Source organism: Nannobrachium achirus, assembly GCF_963921795.1.
Source record: "Nannobrachium achirus genome assembly, chromosome: 8".
In the NCBI taxonomy this organism is placed as follows: domain Eukaryota; kingdom Metazoa; phylum Chordata; class Actinopteri; order Myctophiformes; family Myctophidae; genus Nannobrachium; species Nannobrachium achirus.
The window spans coordinates 1,401,789-1,424,431 of NC_137817.1; the positions used below are offsets into that span (position 1 = coordinate 1,401,789).

General features: G+C 42.2%; 1 protein-coding gene across 1 annotated transcript in view; it reads left to right on the forward strand.

Annotated features, from left to right (window-relative positions):
* The window catches only part of LOC308289434 (uncharacterized protein), a gene marked incomplete at its 3' end in the record, with an annotated part of 71,276 nt that extends 50,033 nt beyond the window's left edge, over window positions 1-21,243 (forward strand). Inside the window, exons 14-31 of the mRNA XM_080731123.1 lie at window positions 997-1,122; window positions 2,103-2,207; window positions 3,212-3,304; window positions 3,407-3,472; window positions 4,374-4,421; window positions 5,306-5,383; window positions 6,224-6,289; window positions 7,140-7,220; window positions 8,921-8,995; window positions 10,276-10,365; window positions 10,925-11,002; window positions 12,435-12,539; window positions 12,635-12,724; window positions 13,231-13,293; window positions 14,172-14,213; window positions 16,710-16,825; window positions 17,203-17,388; window positions 21,045-21,243. Of these exons, the coding sequence (XP_080587249.1) occupies window positions 997-1,122; window positions 2,103-2,207; window positions 3,212-3,304; window positions 3,407-3,472; window positions 4,374-4,421; window positions 5,306-5,383; window positions 6,224-6,289; window positions 7,140-7,220; window positions 8,921-8,995; window positions 10,276-10,365; window positions 10,925-11,002; window positions 12,435-12,539; window positions 12,635-12,724; window positions 13,231-13,293; window positions 14,172-14,213; window positions 16,710-16,825; window positions 17,203-17,388; window positions 21,045-21,243 (1,707 nt within the window). The remainder of the gene's footprint in view (window positions 1-996; window positions 1,123-2,102; window positions 2,208-3,211; window positions 3,305-3,406; window positions 3,473-4,373; window positions 4,422-5,305; window positions 5,384-6,223; window positions 6,290-7,139; window positions 7,221-8,920; window positions 8,996-10,275; window positions 10,366-10,924; window positions 11,003-12,434; window positions 12,540-12,634; window positions 12,725-13,230; window positions 13,294-14,171; window positions 14,214-16,709; window positions 16,826-17,202; window positions 17,389-21,044) is intronic.
* Window positions 21,244-22,643: the final 1,400 nt, after the last annotated feature.

Below are 22,643 nucleotides of genomic sequence, written 5' to 3' on the forward strand. Positions count from 1 at the left end.
TAATGTAGGTCTCCTATAAGCCAGTGGTTCTAATGTAGGTCTGCTATAAGCCAGTGGTTCTAATGTAGGTCTGCTATAAGCCAGTGGTTCTAATGTAGGTCTGCTATAAGCCAGTGGTTCTATAATGTAGGTCTGCTATAAGCCAGTGGTTCTATAATGTAGGTCTGCTATAAGCCAGTGGTTCTAATGTAGGTCTGCTATAAGCCAGTGGTTCTAATGTAGGTCTGCTATAAGCCAGTGGTTCTATAATGTAGGTCTGCTATAAGCCAGTGGTTCTAATGTAGGTCTGCTATAAGCCAGTGGTTCTAATGTAGGTCCGCTATAAGACAGTGGTTCTCAACCGTTTCAGGCTGAGACCCCCAAAATAATCATATTTTAACTGGGGCCCCCCACCCTACGAGCACTAAGAGTTGAAGCATTACATTTTGTATAACACGTTTCTATTGTGGAAATAGCAGATCTGTATGAACACAACGCCTCACGTTGCCAGGCGTTGTGACCATGTAGATCTGCTATTTTCACAATTCTAATATTTGACAATTTGGTCAATGTTTAATTTGTCATTTTAGAGGTATTAAAAAGTCCTTAAATTGTCACTTTAGAAACATGCATATACCTTCTATATACTTAAACTTTATGCTGATTTGTCTACTGTTGAGTGAGAAAACAATGTTTCACATTAAGTTAATCATCTTGGGACCCCCCAAAATAATTTGGGGACCTCCCTGGGATTCCCGACCCACAGGTTGAGAATCACTGCGCTAAGCATGTCTTTCTTGTCAAAGAGCAAATGTAAAGCATCAGATCTACAAGCCAGCGATGCGTTGTCAGCTTGTAGATCTTGCATTTGTCACCATCATACGAGCCATCATTAGCGTTTGAGGCGTGCATTGGCACTGCCCTCACGAATCACCAGGTAACGATTCCATTCCATCCCACCATGCATTGCGATGCATCACACTTCTCTATGTGTTACTGTCTGTCCGTCATCTGTAGGATTCCTCCAGCTCTTCATCATCTTCATCTTCATCATCATCCTCATCCTCTTCTGACAGCTCCTCCTCAGACAGTGAATATGAGAAGAAGAAGAAGAAGAAAAAGATGAAGAAGAAGAAGGAAGAGGTGAAGAGACTTTTTGGCATGGCATGGGTGGATAGAGGGAGCCATGGCTCCATTAGTTAGACCATGGGTGGATAGAGGAGCCATGGCTCCATTAGTTAGACCATGGGTGGATAGAGGAGCCATGGCTCCATTAGTTAGACCATGGGTGGATAGAGGGAGCCATGGCTCCATTAGTTAGACCATGGGTGGATAGAGGGAGCCATGGCTCCATTAGTTAGACCATGGGTGGATAGAGGGAGCCATGGCTCCATTAGTTAGACCATGGGTGGATAGAGGGAGCCATGGCTCCATTAGTTAGACCATGGGTGGATAGAGGGAGCCATGGCTCCATTAGTTAGACCAGAGTTTCCCCAAGGCACCCTAGGGTGCCATGATGTCAGTCCAGGGGTGCCTGAGAATAATTTGGATTTCATCAATATCACTTCAATATGCTTAGTATAAAAACACACCTGATGTGCACTGTACTTTATGAGTTATTTTTCCATCTACTGTATGGCCAACTCTTTCCACCAAAAATAGCCAATCTACAAGCTCACAACGCGTCACAACTTGTAGATCGGCTATTTTTGGTGAACCTTCACCCCCGGAACAAAGATGCCGGGGTTCAAAAGTTATTTTCAGTCAGTTCTGATGGAAACTGACATTTCTCCAGTAAGATTCTAAAAAGGAACAGTGTAATTCAGGGGTGCCGTGGATGAATATGTTCCAGATGTTTACAGGGGTGCCATGGATGAATATGTTACAGATGTTTACAGGGGTGCCATGGATGAATATGTTCCAGATGTTTACAGGGGTGCCATGGATGAATATGTTCCAGATGTTTACAGGGGTGCCATGGATGAATATGTTCCAGATGTTTACAGGGGTGCCATGGATGAATATGTTACAGATGTTTACAGGGGTGCCCAGAGTTGGGTGTACAGAGGAGCTCGCCTTTCTAGTTTAATCAAATGAATAAAGTATCTGTCCTTCATCTGTAGGATTCCTCCAGCTCTTCTTCATCATCATCATCATCATCCTCTGACAGCTCCTCCTCAGACAGCGAAGATGAGAAGAAGAAGAAGAAGAAGAAGAAGAAAGATAAGGTTGTTATTGGTCTGAATGCTACACACACCAACTTCTATTATTAGTGTGAACAGTGTTGGGGAAGCTAAAGCTGAGTTACGTAACTAAGTTACATTTTGCTGTAACTTGCTGGTAGCTGAGTTACATTCATATTTATGTAACTTGTCAAGTAACTGAGATACGTTTTGGGTAATTTTTGGCTCAAGTTACAAGCATAGTTATAATTTTACATTTAGTTTTGTTTAGATTGACGATCTTAATGTCCTCAACAGATCATAATTTTCTTCTTTTTTAACTTTATTTTAGGAAAAAAAATGTCAACCTTTTTGAAATGAAACATAAAACTCAGTTGAGAGGCATATTTCTGCTGGCATGTGACTTTTTTGTAGGATATTATATTTAGTTTCATGTACACCAAATGTACATTATCAATTTAACGCTGAAAAAAAAAGTAATTCAAGTTACTCAAGTTACTTTTTCTATGTAACTTGAAACTTTATAAGTGACATTTCTCCAGGGGTATAACTTTAACTTGATCAAGTTACTGCCATGGTGAGTTACTTGTAACTGTACAAGTTCTGCTTTCAAAGTAACTTCCCCAAGTTAACACTGTTAGAAGCAGATGTTAACGTTCTATTATAGTTCTTGTCAAGCTTTCTCATCCTCTGATGTAACCTTTTTCTCCAAGGGTTTTCACATTGATGTACTTCTCTGAGTTACTCATCATCTGCCGTGACCCTTCACCCAATCTGATATCACGATTATAGCTTGATATTGTGATGTCATCCTTTTCCCCCTATCTGATTGGCTGAACTATTATAGTTCTATAGTCCGACTTTCTTCTCATCATCTGAAGTAACGATCTACAAGCTCTGCTAAATGCCTAAATTGTAAATAGTATAACACACTCAACTCTCTTTCTCTCTTTGTCTCTGTCTCTGTCTCTCTCTCTCTCTCTCTCTCTCTCTCTCTCTCTCTCTCTCTCTCTCTCTCTCTCTCTCTCTCTCTCTCTCTCTCTCTCCAGGATTCCAGCTCTGACTCTTCATCGTCCTCTTCCTCTGATAGCGACGACGACAAGAAGAAGAAGAAAAAGAAGAAGAAGAAGAAGAAGAAGCAGGTGAGACTGTCATGAACGTATTGAAATGGTTAAATGTTTAAACGTCTCAGTAGAAAAAGAACAGTATAAAGTCAGTCCATCTTGTTTGTTTGTTTTCTCCAGAAGTCCAGCTGTTCCTCTGATGAAGACTCCTCCTCCTCTTCCTCCTCTGACAGTGATGAAGATGAGGTGAGAAGACATGTGTTCATGATGATGATGATGATGATGATGATGGGGGGGGGGCATCACAATCGTCGTAACCACTTCAACCATATAATATTCATACACTACTTTCGCTTTTGCCGTCTGTATCCCATCTAAAGTACAAAGGCAGGGTCTTAATTATCCAATGAGGGAGCAGTATTCTCGGTGACGTCACCACCAACAGGTGCCCACCTGATGTAAATAACAGGGGGCAGGTTGGCATCTCCACAGAGGTGCCAACTGGACCTGTTACGGTCACTTAGCGCTAAAGTTCTGTATGTGACTCTGGTAATGTCATTGTCCACTCATTTTGTATATCTGTGGTTAGGGCTGTCACGATATGACATTTTACATGACGATTAATTGTCACTCAAATAATTGGCGATTAACGATTTAATTGTGTTTTTGACGTTGATAATTACATTTCTGTTTGGCTTTTAGGCTTTGAAGTTGCACATGGTAGATATGACACATAACCTAAATATACAAAGAAATTACTGACATATTTGACAACTTACTACTTAAAAAATAACTTTGATAGTGGAAATAGCCGCTCTACAAGCTCACAACGCGTCGCGATGCAACACGTTGTGAGCTTGTAGATCTGCTATTTCCACTATTTCGGACATTTTTCAACATTCACGATTATGACGATTATGACAAAATAATTGCGATAATGTCAAATAATCACGATTAGACGATTATGTAATAATTGTGACAGCCCTATCTGTGGTAAATACATACATATGTGTTTGAGCGGTGCTCCTGGAAAGCTAAGCTCCAACATCAGGCTCTGAAAGCTCTCTTCACACTGGGTTTGATTTTGAGAAAACTGTCCACCACCAGCCAGCATGGTGATGATCGCTGATCTCTGTGTTGATTTCAGAAAAAGGACAAGAAGAAGAAAAAGAAGAAGAAAGACAAGAAGAAGAAGGTGAGACTGGTATTAATTATAAAGATAGATAGATAGCTTTATTATCCCAAGGGGAAAAATCAGTCACCAGAGGCAGCACAGCAGTATAAGGTTATTTACAAAGTTACAGAGAAGTATGAAAATATATTTTTTACAGTGTACACAGTAAAAGAGCAAGGTATACCAAAAAAGGGAACGAAGAATAATGTACATAAAGTGTGAAAAACAGTCAACGCTCATAAGTGTAATAGCAATACTTAAAAGCAAATGGCAATACTTAAAGCACAACTTATCAACACAGTGTCAAACTAAAGTGCTAGTCAGTGCTACAAGTATCTCACCACCATGTCAAACACAAGCAAAATAATCAATACTACTAACACTACCTAATAGTGCAGAGACAAACTAAAACAATGTCCATTGGTCAGTGCAAGAAAAAAAAGAAAAAGAAGAAAGGGTGACATAGCAGGACACACATGAACACCCTCCCTGGAAAGGTCCTTAGAGGTCAGAGTCAGTACAACTATAGTTCCAGTTAAATAAGGCTACAGTCGTCCTTGGTTATGGTTAATGTTGTGTTATGGTTAATGTTACCGATACAGTGAGGATGGACAGTAACTATTATATCATATCACTGTTGTGGGGCAGATTCCTCTCCAGATAACACGCCCCCGGCCCCTACCTGATCACACCACAGTGTCACATACAGGCATCAAAAGCAGCAGATCTACAAGTGCCGCGTTATGAGCTTGGAGATCTGATCATTTTTATGCCTTTGAATTTGAATCCTGAAAAGCGACAGTTTTGGACACCTCACAGAGACCATATTATGTTAACGCTACAGAGATAGATGATATCTGGTACAGTATGTGATGATATTATCTTAATTCTGTTGTTCATGTCAGGATGACTCCTGCAGCTCAGACAGCGAGGAGGAGGAGGAGAAGAAGAAGAAGAAGAAGAAGAAGAAGAAACAGAAAAAGGTGAGTGTTTATAAATGAGTTCTGTGACCACAGTAAAAAACTATGGACGAAGTTCACTCTGTTAGTTTCTATACAGACCTGTTTCTCCTTGGTTTCTGACTTCAAACAGAGTCATTCATTCATTCATTCATTCAGTGAAAAAGGTTTGAGAACCCCTGTTTTAGACCAGGGGTTTTCAAAGTGGGTGACGGGGCACCCTGGGGTGCCGTGACGGCAGTCCAGGGGTGCCGCGAGATCATTTGATAATATTTGGAATTTATTTGGACACTTGAAAAAATATTTAGTATCATTTTAAACTTGAAGTACAAAGTTATTTTCAGTCAATTCTAACCAAACTGGCTGTTATCTCAACGTTTTCCTCGCAACATAATCATCATAATTCATCATACAAGACTGTCGCACAAAACTAGTGAAAACAGCCCGCAAGGCATTGTGTGCTTGTAGATCTGCTGTTTTCACTAGTTTAGTACATTTTATAGATGATAAATAAAAAAACGAACGGTTTTGGACATACAAGGTTTCCACCCGACAACGACGATATGCTATAAATATAAGGTGCTGGGAGTGAAAATTATAATGTATGGGTGCCTCGGATTAAAACAATATTTATGGGGTGACCTGAGACAAAAAGGTTTGAGAAGCCCTGTTTTAGGCAGTCTGCGCCACGCGAGCACCGGATTCCTTTTGGAGATGAAAGCTTGCAGCCTGGTTGGTAATGAGGATGACTCTGTGAATGAATGAATGAATGAATGAATGAACGAATGAATGAATGAATGAATGAATGAATGAATGAATGAATGAATGAATGAATGAATGAATGATGTGTGCTCACTCTGACAGGATTCTGATGACGAGGATGAGAAGAAGAAGAAGAAAAAGAAGAAAGATAAGAAAAAGAAAAAGAAGGTATGTATACCAGCACTGACCAGCGGTCATGGATATGTCTGTAATGTGTCTGTGGCAAAGACTTGTCTTCTTCTGTGGAAGATGTCTTATTTTACGCTCCATTATAATTTCCGAGTAGTGAAGTGTGATGTAATTTACACATCCTACCTGGTTTGTGGTTTTCTTCCCCCATTCTGAATTCCCATTGACCTTTTTCATATGGCGTCATATACCGGTAAGAACTGTGTTCCAATTATAAACAAATGATCTCAGCGGTTTGACTCATATGGATATGAAGAATCAACTGATGGTGAGAAAACGCTAATGTTACTGTCACCCAATTAGTTACATTTTCGCTAGAAACAGGCTTTATCAAATATGAGTGACTGACTATCATAAACCATACAGAGCGACCTCGCAGACAATATTGCAAAGACCATTTGTTTATTTTTGGACCGCAATGCTTATATGAGACGATTTAAGATGACTCAATGTTATTCTCCATAGAGAATTACTTCATTGGAACCGGGGGATGAGCGAGTCACGTCATGACTTCACTGTTCTATTGATCATAAAACCCAATTACTGAATATCAGTCTCCAGGTTTTCTTCACAATATGTATGACACTGATTTACTGTAACACTCTGGCATATTAGGAGTCCACTGGTACTGTAGCTCTTTAACGTTTTAGTTTCAAGGACACCCTAGTTCTGAGAGTGTACACATGGAACCAAATGGACCCTTACGGGTACTTTTGTACACTCAGAGTTACAGAGCTGTAGTGGTTATTTAGGGTTAGAGCTCTTTATGCGTTTGTGTGCACGTTTTGGGACTGGGATGACTACGAATGAATGATCTGCTCTCTGACAGGATGCTGACTCTGATAGCGATGATGATGATGATGATAAGAAGAAGAAGAAGAAGAAGAAGAAGAAAAGGAAGAAGAAGAAGGTATGTATTGTACATGAACACTGACTACAGGTCATCCCTAATCGGGAGATAAGCGACCGTCAGGACGCAGCGTGATTTTAGGGCAAAATCTGTAGGAGCAGTGTACAAACTAGACCAGGTCACCTGGTCGTGCCAGACCCGCAATGAAAACTAGTATGGCACTGAACTAACACATGAACACACAGGATTTTATAGTCTCAGCAACAAAGCGTAGTGAGCTTGTAGATCGGCTGTTTTCACTAGTATGGCACTGAACTAACACATGAACACACAGGATTGTATAGGCTGAGCAGCTGGAAATGTTTGTGAGCTTGTAGATGGGCTGAGGAATTTATAGTGTCAGCAGCTCGTCAGCCAACTCAACTCAGCTGGTCCTGTACAGGTGACGGCACTCAAGGCAATCAGCCCAGCAAGGGAAGGGAGGGGCAGATGAGCAGGCACACTGAGGAAAAAAGGGACAGGCACACTGAGGAAAAGAGGGACCGACAGACCGACAGACCGACAGACCGACAAAGCCTTATGTAGGCCGACCCCCTGGGTCTGGCAAAAAGTGTTTGAAAAAATCGGACTGATGGTGGCGCTATATGGGACAGATCCATGTTGATGAGATGAGTGTAGACCAAGTGTGTGCCAATTTGTGTGATTTTAGGTCAACATTTGTAGGAGCAGTGTCCAAAACTTTGTTTTGCAAGAATCGGCCTCATGGTGGCGTTAGAAGAGGGCCATGTGAGAAATGATGGATCCAGATAACAGCATAAATCTAAATCTTTTTTGCACATAATATGAGGTCTCCACCTAGATAGATAGATAGATAGATAGATAGATAGATAGATAGATAGATATGTAGATAGATAGATAGATAGATAGATAGATAGATAGATAGATAGATAGATAGATAGATAGATAGATAGATAGATAGATAGATAGATAGATAGATACCTTTATTATCCCAAGAGACCAGCCACAGAGATAGATGATATGTGGTACAGTATTAGTCCAGTCATTATATGAAAAAACCTCAAACAAATTGCAATAGTAGCAAACTCAACTGATTTTGTATCCTCATTATGTCCTTAGTGGGGGAAAAAAAGTCCCAAGGAATCCCATCAGGGGAAAGTTTTGAAAACGACCTACCTACCTTCACTTACTATACACTACACTATAAAGGAAAAAATGACTCCCAAAAAATCTACTTTAAGTGGGATGTGAGGGGTCAAACTAGGGGTTTTTAATTATTCTGAATCCATTGCAAGCATTTGTTTTGCACGAAAAACATTCCTTGGGCTAAAAACGGACGTACCCCAAAAGACTGTGAAAATTGATGACTCGTCACTAAACCATCGTTTTGAGGGGCCATTTCTTGCCCAAGGAATGTTTTTCGTGCAAAACAAATGCTTGCAATGGATTCAGAATAATTAAAAACCCCTAGTTTGACCCCTCACATCCCACTTAAAGCAGATTTTTTGGGAGTCATATTTTCCTTTATATTGTAGTGTATAGTAAGTGAAGGTAGGTAGGTCGTTTTCAAAACTTTCCCCTGACGGGATTCCTTAGGACTTTTTTTCCCTCACTAAGGACATATTGAGGATACAAAATCAGTTGAGTTTGCTACTATTGCAATTTGTTTTAGGTTTAGCCTAATTTTGCCCTAAAGTTACTGGACTATATGTGATGATATTATCTTCTGTTGTTCATGTCAGGATGAGTCCTGCAGCTCAGACAGCGAGGAGGAGGAGAAGAAGAAGAAGAAGAAAAAGAAGAAGAAACAGAAAAAGGTGAGTGTTTATAAATGAGTGCTGTGACCACAGTAGAAGAGGGTCATGTGAGAATTGATGGGTGGAGGTTGTGGTTTGGCAGGCAAGGAGTGTGTGTGCGAAATTTGGCATGGATCGGGGCAACGGTTGCGGAGATATGAGCAGGGCAAAAGTGTGACGTGTGACAGACTGACAGACTGACGGCACAACTGGTCGAGGTTTTGATAGTAACTGCCACCTGGCGGTCATATTTTGATTATAAGATCCATAATGTTCTTATTTTGATCATAAGACCCAATTAATTACTGAACTTCAAGCCTCCAGGTTCTCTTCAGAATATGTATGACACTGATTTACTACAAGTAAGAGGCCCTAAGGGCGAGAAGCGGCCTCGCCCTTCGCGTGCAAAGATCAATGTTTTACCAAAAAAAATGCACAGACCTGGTGGTCGCTGTGACACTGTGGCTCATTAGGAGTGCAACGAGTGCTGCGGTTCTTTGGCGTTTTATTTTCAAGGAGTCCCAGAGCTCTGAGATTTGTACATAATGGTTCCATTAGTACCCTCTCAGAGTTACAGACCTGTAGTAGTGTAAGGCAGGGGTCCCCAAACTTTTTTGTCTCAGGTCACCCCATAAATATTATTTTTAATCCGAGGCACCCCTACATTATAATTTTCACTCCCAGCACCTTATATTTATAGCATATCGTCGTTGTCGGGTGGAAACCTTGTATGTCCAAAACCGTTCGTTTTGTATTTATCATCTATAAAATGTGCTTGTAGATCGGCTGTTTTCACTAGTTTTGTGTGACAGTCTTGTATGATGAAGCAGGGCTTTGCTTTACCAAAAGACGTACACATTTGAAACTTGGAGATACAAGGTTTCTGCCCGACAGTGACGATATTTTAGTGATTTTGTTGCGAGGAAAACGTTGAGATAACAGCCATTTTGGTTAGAACTGACTGAAAATAAGTTCAAGTTTAAAATTATACTAAATATATTTTTTAAGTGTCCAAATAAATTCCAAATATTATCAAATGATCTCGCATAGCGGCACCCCTGGACTGCCGTCACGGCACCCCAGGGTGCCCCGTCACCCCAGGGTGCGCCGTCACCCACTTTGAAAACCCCTGGTGTCAGGGTCATTTTGGGCTAGAGCTCTATGCGTTTTTCTACTAATTTTCTATGACTGTGGCAAAAATGGAATTAGAAATGTCCACCTCAAGCCGTAGATCAGCGATATACGACTCAACTCTGAATGGCTCTGTTTAGAACTAAAATGAATGATCTGCTCTCTGACAGGATGCTGACTCTGATAGCGATGATGATGATGATGATAAGAAGAAGAAGAAGAAGAAGGATAAGAAGAAGAAGAAGAAGAAGAAGAAAGAGGTATTTAACTATTTCATTTAATTATCTTCATCAGTGCTTTTCAAGCAGTTGTCCTCCGGGGCAGGGAGGTGCAGAGAATGTTAGAGAGGCAGGGGTGCGTTCGGAAATGCACACTCTGGTGTGCCATGTTGTCGTTGGTCGTTGCTGCGCACCGGGTGTGCTGAGTGCACACACTGACCGACTCTACTCAGAAGATGGGGTTTGACGGTGCTGTGTTTTGATTGGTTGGTTTTCATGGCCATGTCGAGCGCTTCTCGGCTGTGAATAATGGAGGAAATGACGGCAAAATGCAGTATTTGCAGCTTAATTGGTCGTTTGGGCTTGATAGTTTCGCACACACATCAACGTGTAAACTAACAGCAGGTAGGCCAATGTTATGAATTAAATCTCCATTCAATAGCAAAGTTACGTTAGCAACTGCTGCTTTTCACAAGGTTTTCCTGAGTTCAGACTGAAAAAGCTCCTTAACTGGTCGTTTGTAAATAAGCCACACTGAGTACAAACGTCACCGCCCACTGCACTCACAATGAGAACTAAACGCATCGAACATTTCTTTCAGGATTCCTCGGACAGCGACGAAGGGAAGAAAAAGAAGAAAGACAAGAAGAAGAAGAAGAAAAAGAAGAAGAAGAAGGACGTAAGTACTTATATAACACCCTAAAGACCAAACCTCACCAATGATTGTCCATGCAACTCCTTGCTACAACTTTAACACTTTTAAAGTCAACGACGACCAATGCACCTCCTTGCAGCTGCCAGAATAACTGCTGCAAGACGGATCATTGCTGTCTTTTGTTCCGGCTTAAAGGAACGTTTTTATTATGACATGATTGTGAGGTTCTTTCTGTCTCCAGGAGTGTGTAGTAAGTGAAGCAAGTTACAACTGTGTTTTCTTTCATGTATATGGTAGAAGTGGTAGAAAAGCAATTTACCACTACAACCCACTCCCTCTCATGGTAAATGGCTTACATATACTGTAACACTCTCTCCCTAAAGCTCCTTGCTACAACTGTAAAAGTGTTAAAGTCAACTACACCAATGCACCTCCTTGCAACTGCCATTGTGAATAACTGTCTGTTGCAAATACCTTTGTTGCAAGACAGATCGGCTTAAGATGCATTCATTGTTGTGACTTCTATGGTCAGAATGTGACCATCGTATTATATTATCTTAGTCTATTTTAATTTCTTCCAGTTTTCCTTTTGATGTGGCACTTTGAGGTCTCTTTCAAATGTAAAGTTGCGTTACAAATAAAATATATTATTATTATTATTACACTAGTCCTGTGCCCAGGGGGTGTGCGGTATGGTATATATATATATACATATATAAAAAAATAACATATAATATATATATATATTATATGTTATCAGAGTTATCAGGCCGAAGGGATGTTATATATCGTCATTCACCAAGGAGCCATTCATTATCCCGCTTATTACCCGGCTACTAAATAAAATTAATAATTTGACTCAAAACTAAAAACAAAACAAAGTATTTCCTTGTTTACAGACGGCTGGAAGTGTTCCACAAGTGTTGCGCTGGGCGTCCCCCCCCCCCCCCCCCCCCCCAGCGCAACACAGTCGCCTTGGAAAACAAGGAAGTGCTGATTAGATAGAATCCATTTTCTGATACTGCGTCATCTATTTCTCGCTTAAAATATTTTTAAAAACATTCTTGAGAGCAACGTTTAGTTGTAAATGTCGCTGTGTGTTTGTTGGCTGACATGTTGGATACGGCACAAGATTCACGCAGTGCAGTTTGACTGCAGCAGGTGTTCTGAGTCTTTGATTAGCAGCTGTCTGTTATAGAGCAGAGTGGTCTGTTATCAGGGAATATCAGACCTCTGATTTCAGCGATTGACCAATCAGAATTCAAACAAGCCGGGTAATAATGTTGGAGAACCCAGACCGGTCTGTGATGTAGGCATTGTTTCAGCATGCGGCTGTTACCATGGTGATGACACTGTTTATTACCAGTGATGACAGACGGTCAGACGGCAGACAACGGACGGACAGACATTTGGTAAATGAATAGTTAGATGATTGTGACCTTCTTTCTGTCTGCAGGAGTCTTCTGAGGCTTCTAGTGACGAGGACAAGAAGAAGAGGAAGAAGAAGAAGAAGAAGGATGTGAAAGATAAGAAGAAGAAGAAAAAGAAGGACAAGAACAAGGTGAATCAGTTCAGGATAATAAAATAATAATTACAATGATTATTGTTTTTGGGGTGAACTACTCCTTTAATGCTGCTGTTGGTGATGTCACCTAGGATTCAGATTGTTCCAGCGATGCTGATAAGAAGAAGAAGAAGAAGAAAAAGAAGAAGAAGAAGGAGAGTAAGAAGAAGAAACAGAAGAAGGTGATGAAAAAATAAATATGGTTTGATAAAATCAGTGTTTCTCAACCAGTTCGCCTGGGGACCTTTGGTGTGCCCCTGAGAAGGGTCAAGTGTGCCCCTTGAAACTGCTTGAAAGCCAGTATTGTATTTAGCATTTTAAAAATGATTTAAACTAGTAAAAAACAGCAGATCTACAAGCACACAACGCCTCGCACCGCGAGGCGTTGTGTGCTTGTAGATCTGCCGTTTTCACTACTGTTGTGCGACAGCCTTGTATGATGAAGCAGGGCTTTGCTTTGCGAGGAAACGTACACATTTGAAACTTTGAGATACAAGGTTTCTTCCCGACAGTGAGGATATTTACACCCCTGTATTATGTTGGTGTGACCATGGATTCTTGGGACATGAAAAGTGTGGCCATGCAGGAAAAAGGTTGAGAAACACTGGATAAAATGAGATAAATTATTGACAGTTAAATTGATGGTTAGATAAAATGACATACGGTAAATGATACATTGTGTTTGCAGGACTCTGGTTCCAGTAGCGACACTTCCTGTTCACCAGACAAGAAGAAGAAGAAGAAGAAAGAGGTGATTTAAAAAAAATTATTTGTTTACATGATAAAGTAAAATGGCTGCCCAGCCCCACCCCTGCCCTGTGTGTGTGTGTGTGTGTGTGTGTGTGTGTGTGTGCTTTTCCTCCCGGATCTGTGCAGAGCAAGGGGAGGAGCTTGTGCTAGGACGCGCTGTGATTGGCCCAGTAGCCAAGAGCTCTCACCAAAACATGATTTACTATTCTGTCCCTAGTAACTGGAACAGCCCCATCCAATGCATTATTTGTACAGTGGTTGGTTGTTGTCCTATTCTAACACAGACCTGCAATGCCCCTTCTCAGCACCAGCCTCAGTGGCTTGGCTTGGTTCTCTTCCATTCTGGAATCCTGCTTGTGCCACTATTTGTTTTTTGCTGCCGATAAAGTATAGTTATCAGGGCACAATGTTGTGAGAGCTGCTTCTGTGACCGACTGCCACTCAAAGGGACTGTAGAGGGTTGGCCTGCCGGCTGCTGTGTCCGGCAGAAGACCTTGTGGGATGATTTCACCCGCGTGCCTTCAGCTCGCTCGGTGGTGACTCTCCGTGCCTCTCCGTTGCGGTCAGTAACCTTACTTTAGCGGGCAGAACAGCCAGAGAGGCTCATCCCAAATGCATTTGGGTCCCTATCCGGAATCTATGGGGTAAATTTATCGTAATCAAAATATTGTCTTAGGAATGTGACAAAAATATACTGTATTATTGAACTCAAGTGGCGTCAGTATCAATGGCAAACAGACAGACAGACAGACGGACAGACAAACAGACAGAAATGGACATTTCACTAATCAAGCCGTGTTGAAGATGAAGGTGAATGCTGAATGTGATCGTCTCTCTCGTTAATTATCTTAAATGTCATTAAATAATGTGTTCCAACAGGAGTGCAGTGGTTCTGAGGGGGAGGGGCCGTCCAAGAACAAGGTGAGATGCACCAGTCATTCACACAAGTCAAGTCAAGTCAATTTATTTATAAAGCACATTTAAAAACAACCAGGTTGACCAAAGTCCTGTACATCATGAGAACTCAGTAAAACAAATACAATACAGGCAAAAACAATAGAAACGTGTGTAAACATTTAAAACCTTACAACTATAAAAACAAAACATTTAAAGATATAAAACAATGAGAGGTAAAAGTCTAGGGCTCAAATGCTAGGGTGAAGAGGTGTGTTTTTAGTGGGGACTTGAAAGTGTCCAAGGATGGGGCGAGTCTAACAGTGGGAGGCAGGCTGTTCCAGAGAGAAGGGCCAGACACAGAGAACGCTCTATCACCCTTTTGTCTTAGATTGGCCGTTGGAACTTTGAGAAACCACAGGGCCCAAACCAGTGAAAATAGATGATCTACAAGCACTGTAGACATGTTGTTTGATTGATTGAAGAATTTATTAGAAGTTTGCAATAGAAAAAAGTACAGTTTCATGACAGTACAGATCACTGGTACAAGGTCAACTAAAAGGAGATCCTAGAAAGCCGAGGCTTATTTCCACAGGAACCACACTTTAAGTATCTCATATAACATTGAAAGACAGACGGATAGAACATAGTACTTTATCTAGGATAATATCAGTTTCAAAAGCATAACATCAAATACAAAGGCAGAAAAAATAAAAATAAAAAGGGGGGGGGGGGGGGGGGGGCATGGGGGCTTAGTCTATTTACAAGTCATGGGTAGCAGCTGTCTGAAGGTGACTTTTCATACCAATTTTGAAGGAGGCTAGGGATTTGCTCTCCTTTATGGCTTGAGGAAGGGCGTTCCACATGTTGATAGTGTAGCAGGAGAACGAGTTAGAGCCTTGTTTAGTGTTAAATCTACGTTGATGATGATTAGTGGAGCTGCCTCTGGTGTTGTGGTTGTGAACATCCTTGACCTTTAAGAAGTAGTTTGTCAGGTACATGGGAATCTTGGAGGTGTAGTGTATCTTGTACACCAGGCCCATTGCAAGATGCTGTACTCTGTCAGCTACTTTGAGCCATCCCACGCTTTCGTGGTGATGATCGGTAAGGTGGGTCAGAGGAGGGAGACCAAGCACAACCCTAATTAGTTTGTTTTGGGCTGTTTGGAGCTTTAACTTTAAGGCGGCTGGGGCGTCGCGATACCAGACAAGGACTCCGTAATCAATGAGGGGCCCGATAAGAGCACCTCCTAGTGTCTTTCGGGATTTAATATTGATCAGCGGGGCAACCCTTTGCGAAAAGCGAATTCGTTGGTTGACTTTATTGATTACCTTGGTGGTCATTTTTTCACTGGATAGGTTAGCCTCCAGGATGCAACCCAGGTAGCAGATGTAGTTTTTTCTTTCTATCACAGTGTCACCTACTTTAATTGTGAAGTTCTCAACTAGGCTAAGTTTCTGACTAGATCCAAAGAGGATACATTCAGTTTTGCCTAGGTGAATTGAGAGTCTGTTGTCATTGAGCCAGGTGCAGATCTTGTTAAGTTCACAGTTAAGGGCCTTTTCAACCTGCAATATGTCTCTGCCTGAGACTAGGAGAGCCGAGTCATCCGCGAACAGAAACAGATTGCAGTCACAAGCAGATGACATGTCGTTTACGTATATTAAGAACAACAGTGGTCCTAGTATACTCCCTTGAGGTACTCCACAGTTTACTGGGAGGGGGGGGACAGGGTTCCGTTGACTTCCACCATCTGTTCCCTCCCCACCAAGTAAGAGTGCATCCATCTCACTGCTGTGCTATCAAGACCAATAGCTTTGAGTTTTTCAATCAGAATAGAATGATCGACGGTGTCAAATGCCTTCTGGAGGTCCAGCATGACCATGCCGCAATATTTGCCATCGTGAATTTCACGTTTGATGTAATCATTCAAATAGATGAGGCATGTATCTGTGGAATGGGACTCTCTGAAGCCAGACTGGAACTCGTAGATCAGTTTATTCTCTTCAAGATATTTAGCCACCTGTTCATAGACAATTTTTTCCATTACCTTAGAGATGGAACTAAGGATAGAGATTGGCCTGTAGTTGCCAGGGTCAAGTAGTCCCAAGAAGTCCTGGGGGACATAACCCTGCTTGATAGATAGATTAATAATATGGGTAATGATTGGGGCAATGATGTAACTAATGGTTTCATGTCTACATTCCGACACTAACCCTATCTCTTACCCTAACCCTAACCTTAACCTCTATGGAAGTGTTGCCACTCCGACAATAAGAAGTCACTGTCAGGGTGGCGACATGTCGGAATGGAGACATGTCCCCCTCTGACACACATGGTAAAAACATTTAGGCTGCCAGCCCAAGAAACCGTAGAAACAGGAGGAAAATAGAATGTACTTCTTCAAATAAATGTATCATGACTGTTGCTAAGGTATGGCAACATGACTGACACCAGTCATGTTGCCATACCTTAGCTTTTTCTGAACTGACGCCACAGATTTTGTCCACCCCTTCTCAACAGGACTGTCCAGGTGGGGAGAAGAGCAGGGATCCACAGCTGGAGTGCTCACTACCTCCCCCTGGTGGTGAGAGCTGCCTGGCAACGGGCAGCAGCAGCGGCAGAGACCCAAAAACAAGGTTATTATTAGAGTTTACATTTATTTGTTTGTTTTTTCATCAGTTTTATGTTTATTTTGTTGAGATTTGTTTCCGTTTTCAATGTATTTTTGATTTGTTTTAACAAAACTTAAATGTAAAATTATAACTTTGCTTGTAACTTCTTGTAACTTGTAACTTGAGCCAGAAATGACCCAAAAAGTATCTCAGTTACTTGACGAGTTACAGAAATATGAATGTAACTCAGTTACCCGCAAGTTGCAGCAAAGTGTAACTTAGTTACGCAACTCAGTTACATGTAACTTTAACTTCCCCAACATTGAGTATATCTGCTTTAATGTTGGTTTGAAAAATCACTGTCCTTGCCTTTAACTACGTATATGTGTGTTTTTATAAAGCAGGGATCCAAAGCTGGAGTGCTCTCTGCCGCCCCCTGGTGCTGAGAGCTGCGTGGGGGGTGGAGGAGGGGGGGGCCGAGCCCCCCGCACCCCCCCTGTCATCATCTCCTCCATGTCTCTGCCCTCCAAACCTGTACTGAAGCTGCAGCCTGCGTCTGATGTTCCACCATCCAGGTATCTATCCAGGTATCTATCTATCTATCTATCTATCTATCTATCCATCCATCCATCCATCCATCCATCCATCCATCCATCCATCCATCTATCTATCTATCTATCTATCTGTGATGTTCTTCCATCCAGGTACCTGTTTAAGACGCCTCAGGGTGACGTGCCCCATGTCTTGGCCATCTGGCCAGTGATGTATATGGGACGAGTTACTAGGACATTCACCAAATATTTGAATATTCGAATATCAAAGTCACTATTCAACGTTGTTCACCGAAGTCGAATATTCGTTTGTCTTTTTCTTTTTTCTCTCTATAAAGCTTGGCTAGATAGGAAGTCGTAAGAATGAGTTGTCAATGCCCCTGGTGGATGAATTTGTTAATGCTCTATACCAGGGGTTCTCAAACCTTTTTAGGCTGTGACCCCCAAAATAAACATATTTGAACTGGGGACCCCCACCCTGACAAGCACTTGGAATTGTAGGTATTACATTTAATGTGACTCGGTTCTGCAGATACATATTGTGAAAATAGCAGATCTAGATCTGCTATTTTCACAATGTTCGCCTTGTGCTTACTTAATATTTGACAGTTTGGCCAGTCCTGTCGAATATTATTAGAATACTTTGAGGTTGAATAATTCGAATACTGAAAATCACTATTCGTGAATGCCCTAACAGTTAGCCATATATGGAGACCCCTGGTACCCATATGGAGATCCATGTACTGTATATGGAGATATGCTTACTCACTTATTGTCTCCACCAGCCGAAGGCTGAGGGAGAGTATGTTTTCCCCTCCGTCCGTCCGTCCGTCCGTCCGTCCGTGCGTGCGTCCGTGCGTGCGTGCGTCCGTCCGTCCGTCCGTCCGTTTGTCCGTTACCAGCTAATCTCCGGCGCCGTTGGCCCGGTCGCTGCCAAACTGTGCACACACACTCCCTCGACACCAATTCAGAACCTCTGCCCCAAATATTTCACATGGGCCTGTTCTAGCGCCACCAGGAGGCCGACTTTTGCAAAACTAACTTTTGCCAGTACTCCTACAGATTTTGTCCAACAATCACGTAAATCGGTAGACAGTATCTCTACAGTCATGTGATCGACATGGATGTGTCAGATTTTCCATATTCCATCCTGATTGGCTAAAACTGGCTTTCAAAGTTTGCAGGATTGGTCAGTTTTGAATAAAATGCCTGAAATCCTGAATGCAGTGTGCGATTTTGGTGAAATTGTGCATGCACATTCCCAATAGGCAGAGGAATAAATGCCACTTAAGAAAAATCAAATCAGCCTCATGGTGGCCTTTTCCCTGCATTTTTTACATCAGCCTTTTATAGCGCCATCAGGAGGCCGACTTATGTAAAACACATTACATGCCTGACCTGGTGGAGACCTTTGCTCGGAAGAGCACTGCTTCTAGTTCGTTATGTGAAAGTCCTATGACGTCACTTGGGATGCAATTATTGCAGTAATTATTTGGCTGTAGAGTGCCGCCATTCACTGCGCTTTATTTTGAAGAGCCCCGGAAGCCACGATCGCGTCCATGATGTGGAAATTCACTAAACCCGGATGTAGACCAGGATGTTTACTTTCACATGGAAATGAAAAATTCTAACAGCGTCCGACCACCGTGGCCCAGTGTCGCTGTGAAAAAAGGGTTTCTCTGCGATCAAAGCATTTTTAGAAACAGATTCCGACTGAATAGGAGCATATTGAAGCAATAAGCCACACAAGGCAGGTGGTTACCTGGTATTTTACACCGGCTGAGAGGCGTAGGGAGAGACGAGGTGCAGCCGAGTGTCTCCAACCCTCTCAGCCGGTGTAAAATACAGGTAACCACAAGCCTCTTGTGGCTTATTGCTTTTCAACATGAAAAATCATAGACATGTACCAATTAAAACTGTGTCAAATGTCACTAATAATTCTCTATAAGGTCTGCTCTGCAAGAAAGTAGTTCCCAGCTACAAGAAAGTAGTTCCGGCCAGGCTGCAGAAACAACACACCTGTTACTTGCAATCAAGTTCTCTAGTCTAGCTTCACAACACTGTGGAAAGAAATAACACACCTGGGTTTGATATAAACTGATTCAAGGTGTAGTAGATTATAGTCTCATATACCACAGCAATTAAAGAGAAACCAGCCAATCAGAATCAAGGAATGGAACTAGCCGTTTTAGAAGGAACATTACACACTTCCTGATTATGGCGGCCGAGTTGCATCGTGGGATATGAAGTACTTTTGCTCACCAGGCACCACTTCTCCAAGGAATGTCTGGAACTTGGAGAAATCCTAGAAATTCCATAAATTAGTAAACAAATATTTAAGAAGTAGTGAAAATAGCCGATCTACAAGCTCAAATGCGGCGCGAAGCAACAAGCTTGTAGAAGCAACAAGCTTGTAGAAGCAACAAGCTTGTAGAAGCAACAAGCTTGTAGATCTAATTTCTCTTTTGTGTCTCGAGCTGAAAAGTTAGGGAAACCACAGCACCAGTGTTGTTTTTGACAACAAATTTTGATGTAGGGTGCGTTGGGAAACCATCACTGGTTCCATGTGTACCCTGTCAGAGGGTGCGTTGGGAAACCCGCACCGGGTGTGTGCTCAGTGTAGTGAGTGCAGTGGGCGTGGCGTTGGAGAGTGCGTTCAGTGTGGCTTATTTACCAACGACCAGTTAAGAGTCAGCTGTGTGCTTTTTCACTCTGAACTCTGAAGGTAAACTTCCTTAAAAGCAGCAGTTGCTAACGTAACGTTGATATTGAAAGGAGATGTAATTCATAATATTGGCATACCTGCTGTTAGTTTACATGTTGATGCGTGTGAAACTATCAAGCCCAAACGACCAATAAAGCTGTAAATGCTGCATTTGCGGTCATTTCCTCCATTGTTCACAGCTGAGAAGCGCTCGAGACACGGCGATGAAAACCAACCAATCAAAACACCGCACCACACCACCACACCGCCTAACCCCATCTTCTGAGTAGGGTTGGTGAGTGCGTGCACTCAACACACCAGTGCGCAGCGCACTGGATTTCCGAACGACAACGCACCAAGTGCACCGAATAAACGAACGACAACATGGCACACCAGTGCGTTGAGTGCGCATTTCCGAACGCGCCCGTAGTTTTAGTCATAGTCTTTTGAATAAAATGTAATTTAGTTTTAGCCATAATTTAGTCACCTGAAAAGCTTTGGTTTTAGTCTAATTTTAGTCGACTAAATATCATAAGATTTTAGGCGACTAAATCTACAGTTGATTTAGTCAACTAAAATGTATTTTGGCAGGCCTTGATGGCATCGTAATGACTTTGATGACGTAATGATTTTACACTTGGTTGCGTGCTGAAAATAGTCGATCTACAAGCTCACAACGCATCGCAGCGCCACGCGTTGTGAGCTTGTAGATCTGCTATTCTCAACACGCAACACTTGAGAGCAACCAAGCATAAAATGACTCTCTTCTCCACTAGTCCCTCCCTAATGTTTTAGTCTAGTTTTTATTTTGTTGACGAAATTGTCAATATATTTAGTCTTAGTTTTAGTCATCACAGCTTAGTTTTTATTTCGTTTTTATTTCGACAAACATTTTTCGTCATAGTTTTAGCCGACGAAATCAACACTGCACTGCAATAGAATCCATGTTCCGTATGTCTCGTAACGTACTGTGATGAATCGTCCACAGGTTCGAGACCGGAGCCTCCTTGAGCCCCAGAGAGGCGGGGCCTCCGCCGCGTCGGCCAATGAGCCCCATGGAGTCCCTGATGGGCGGGGCAGCAGGGGGAGGGGCCCCCCGCAGGGTGGGGGAGGGGGCGGGGAGTCGAACCGGCTCACACCTCACCTCCAGCGACCTGCTCAGGGGTCCCCGGCCCTACCAGCACTGAGGAGAGGGGGTCCCTGGGGGTCCCCGGCCCTACCAGCACTGAGGAGGGGGTCCCCGGCCCTACCAGCACTGAGGAGGGGGTCCCCGGGGGTCCCCGGCCCTACCAGCACTGAGGAGGGGGTCCCCGGGGGTCCCCGGCCCTACAAGCACTGAGAGAGGGATTTGAACCAGCAACCCATGCCTCTGCCATATAGTCAGGGAATTTTATCAGAATACCTGTCAAATCTGGGAATACATTTCTTACCAAACAATTTCTTCACCAATGTGTTCTTAAAGGTGTCTAGTAACATATCTAACAAAGATTGAAATTCAACATCCCTAGCAAAATGTTTGACAGCTAGGGTAATTCTGGGTCTCATTCACTTACTATACACTGTACTATAAGGGAAAAAATCACTCCCAAAAATATTCTTTAAGTAGCATGTTAGGGGTCTAACTAGGTGTTTTTAATTATTCTGAATCCATTGCAAGCATTTGTTTTGCACGAAAAACATTCATTGGGCCAAAAACAGACGCAAAAAAACAATGGTTTAGTGATGAGTCATCACTTTTCACAAGGTATATGGGGTCCATTTTTGGCCCAAGGAATGTTTTTCGTGCAAAACAAATTCCCAGATTTCACAGATTCTGCTAATCTTCCCTGACTATTGTACCCGCACTGTTCGTTTTAGTTTATTTTTCTGTCCAATGAAATTGTCTCAAAGTAGCCTATGTGTGGAGTTTGCATGTTCTCCCCGTGTCCCCTGGGGTAGGTTCGGTGAGACGATCGGTCGCGGTACGAACAAGCCGCTCACAAACGCCAGAATGAGCACGTTCAACAACAACCCATTCAAGTGGAAATAAATAATTGTCCTTTCACGTTCGCTTACTTGGAATCAAGAGTAATATATTACATGTTATATTATATTTTGCAAGAATGGCAATAAACCACTCCATTCCCTTTGAAAAGCATGCAGAATCCACCTTCATAGCTAGGTTTAATAAAAAAAAGCAAAAATAGCTGATCTACAAGCTCAATGTTCTCTTCTGCCAATCCTCTGGAAAATCTACTGTCTTTCCAATGGCAGGACGTGTGGAGATTTGAAATACAACTTCTTTGATCATGAGATGTACATGTTAAACTCTCTGATCATGCATACATTGGTAAAAGGAGAGGTTGTCAGTGCCTCCTGGTGGCAGAAAGAGGTCATTGCCTGGGGAATTGTCTTTGACATGGAAAGTAAATCATAGGAATTGACAAATACATTATGATAACGAGGGAATTAATTAACAGGTGGAAAATGTGCCCAGAATAGATTATCAACTGATCTGAATGAACATGAATGGTGATGTTGCGTAACTTGTGTGCTTTGGGATGTAGGCTAATAAAATAAAATAAAATAAATAAAACATGATTGCATG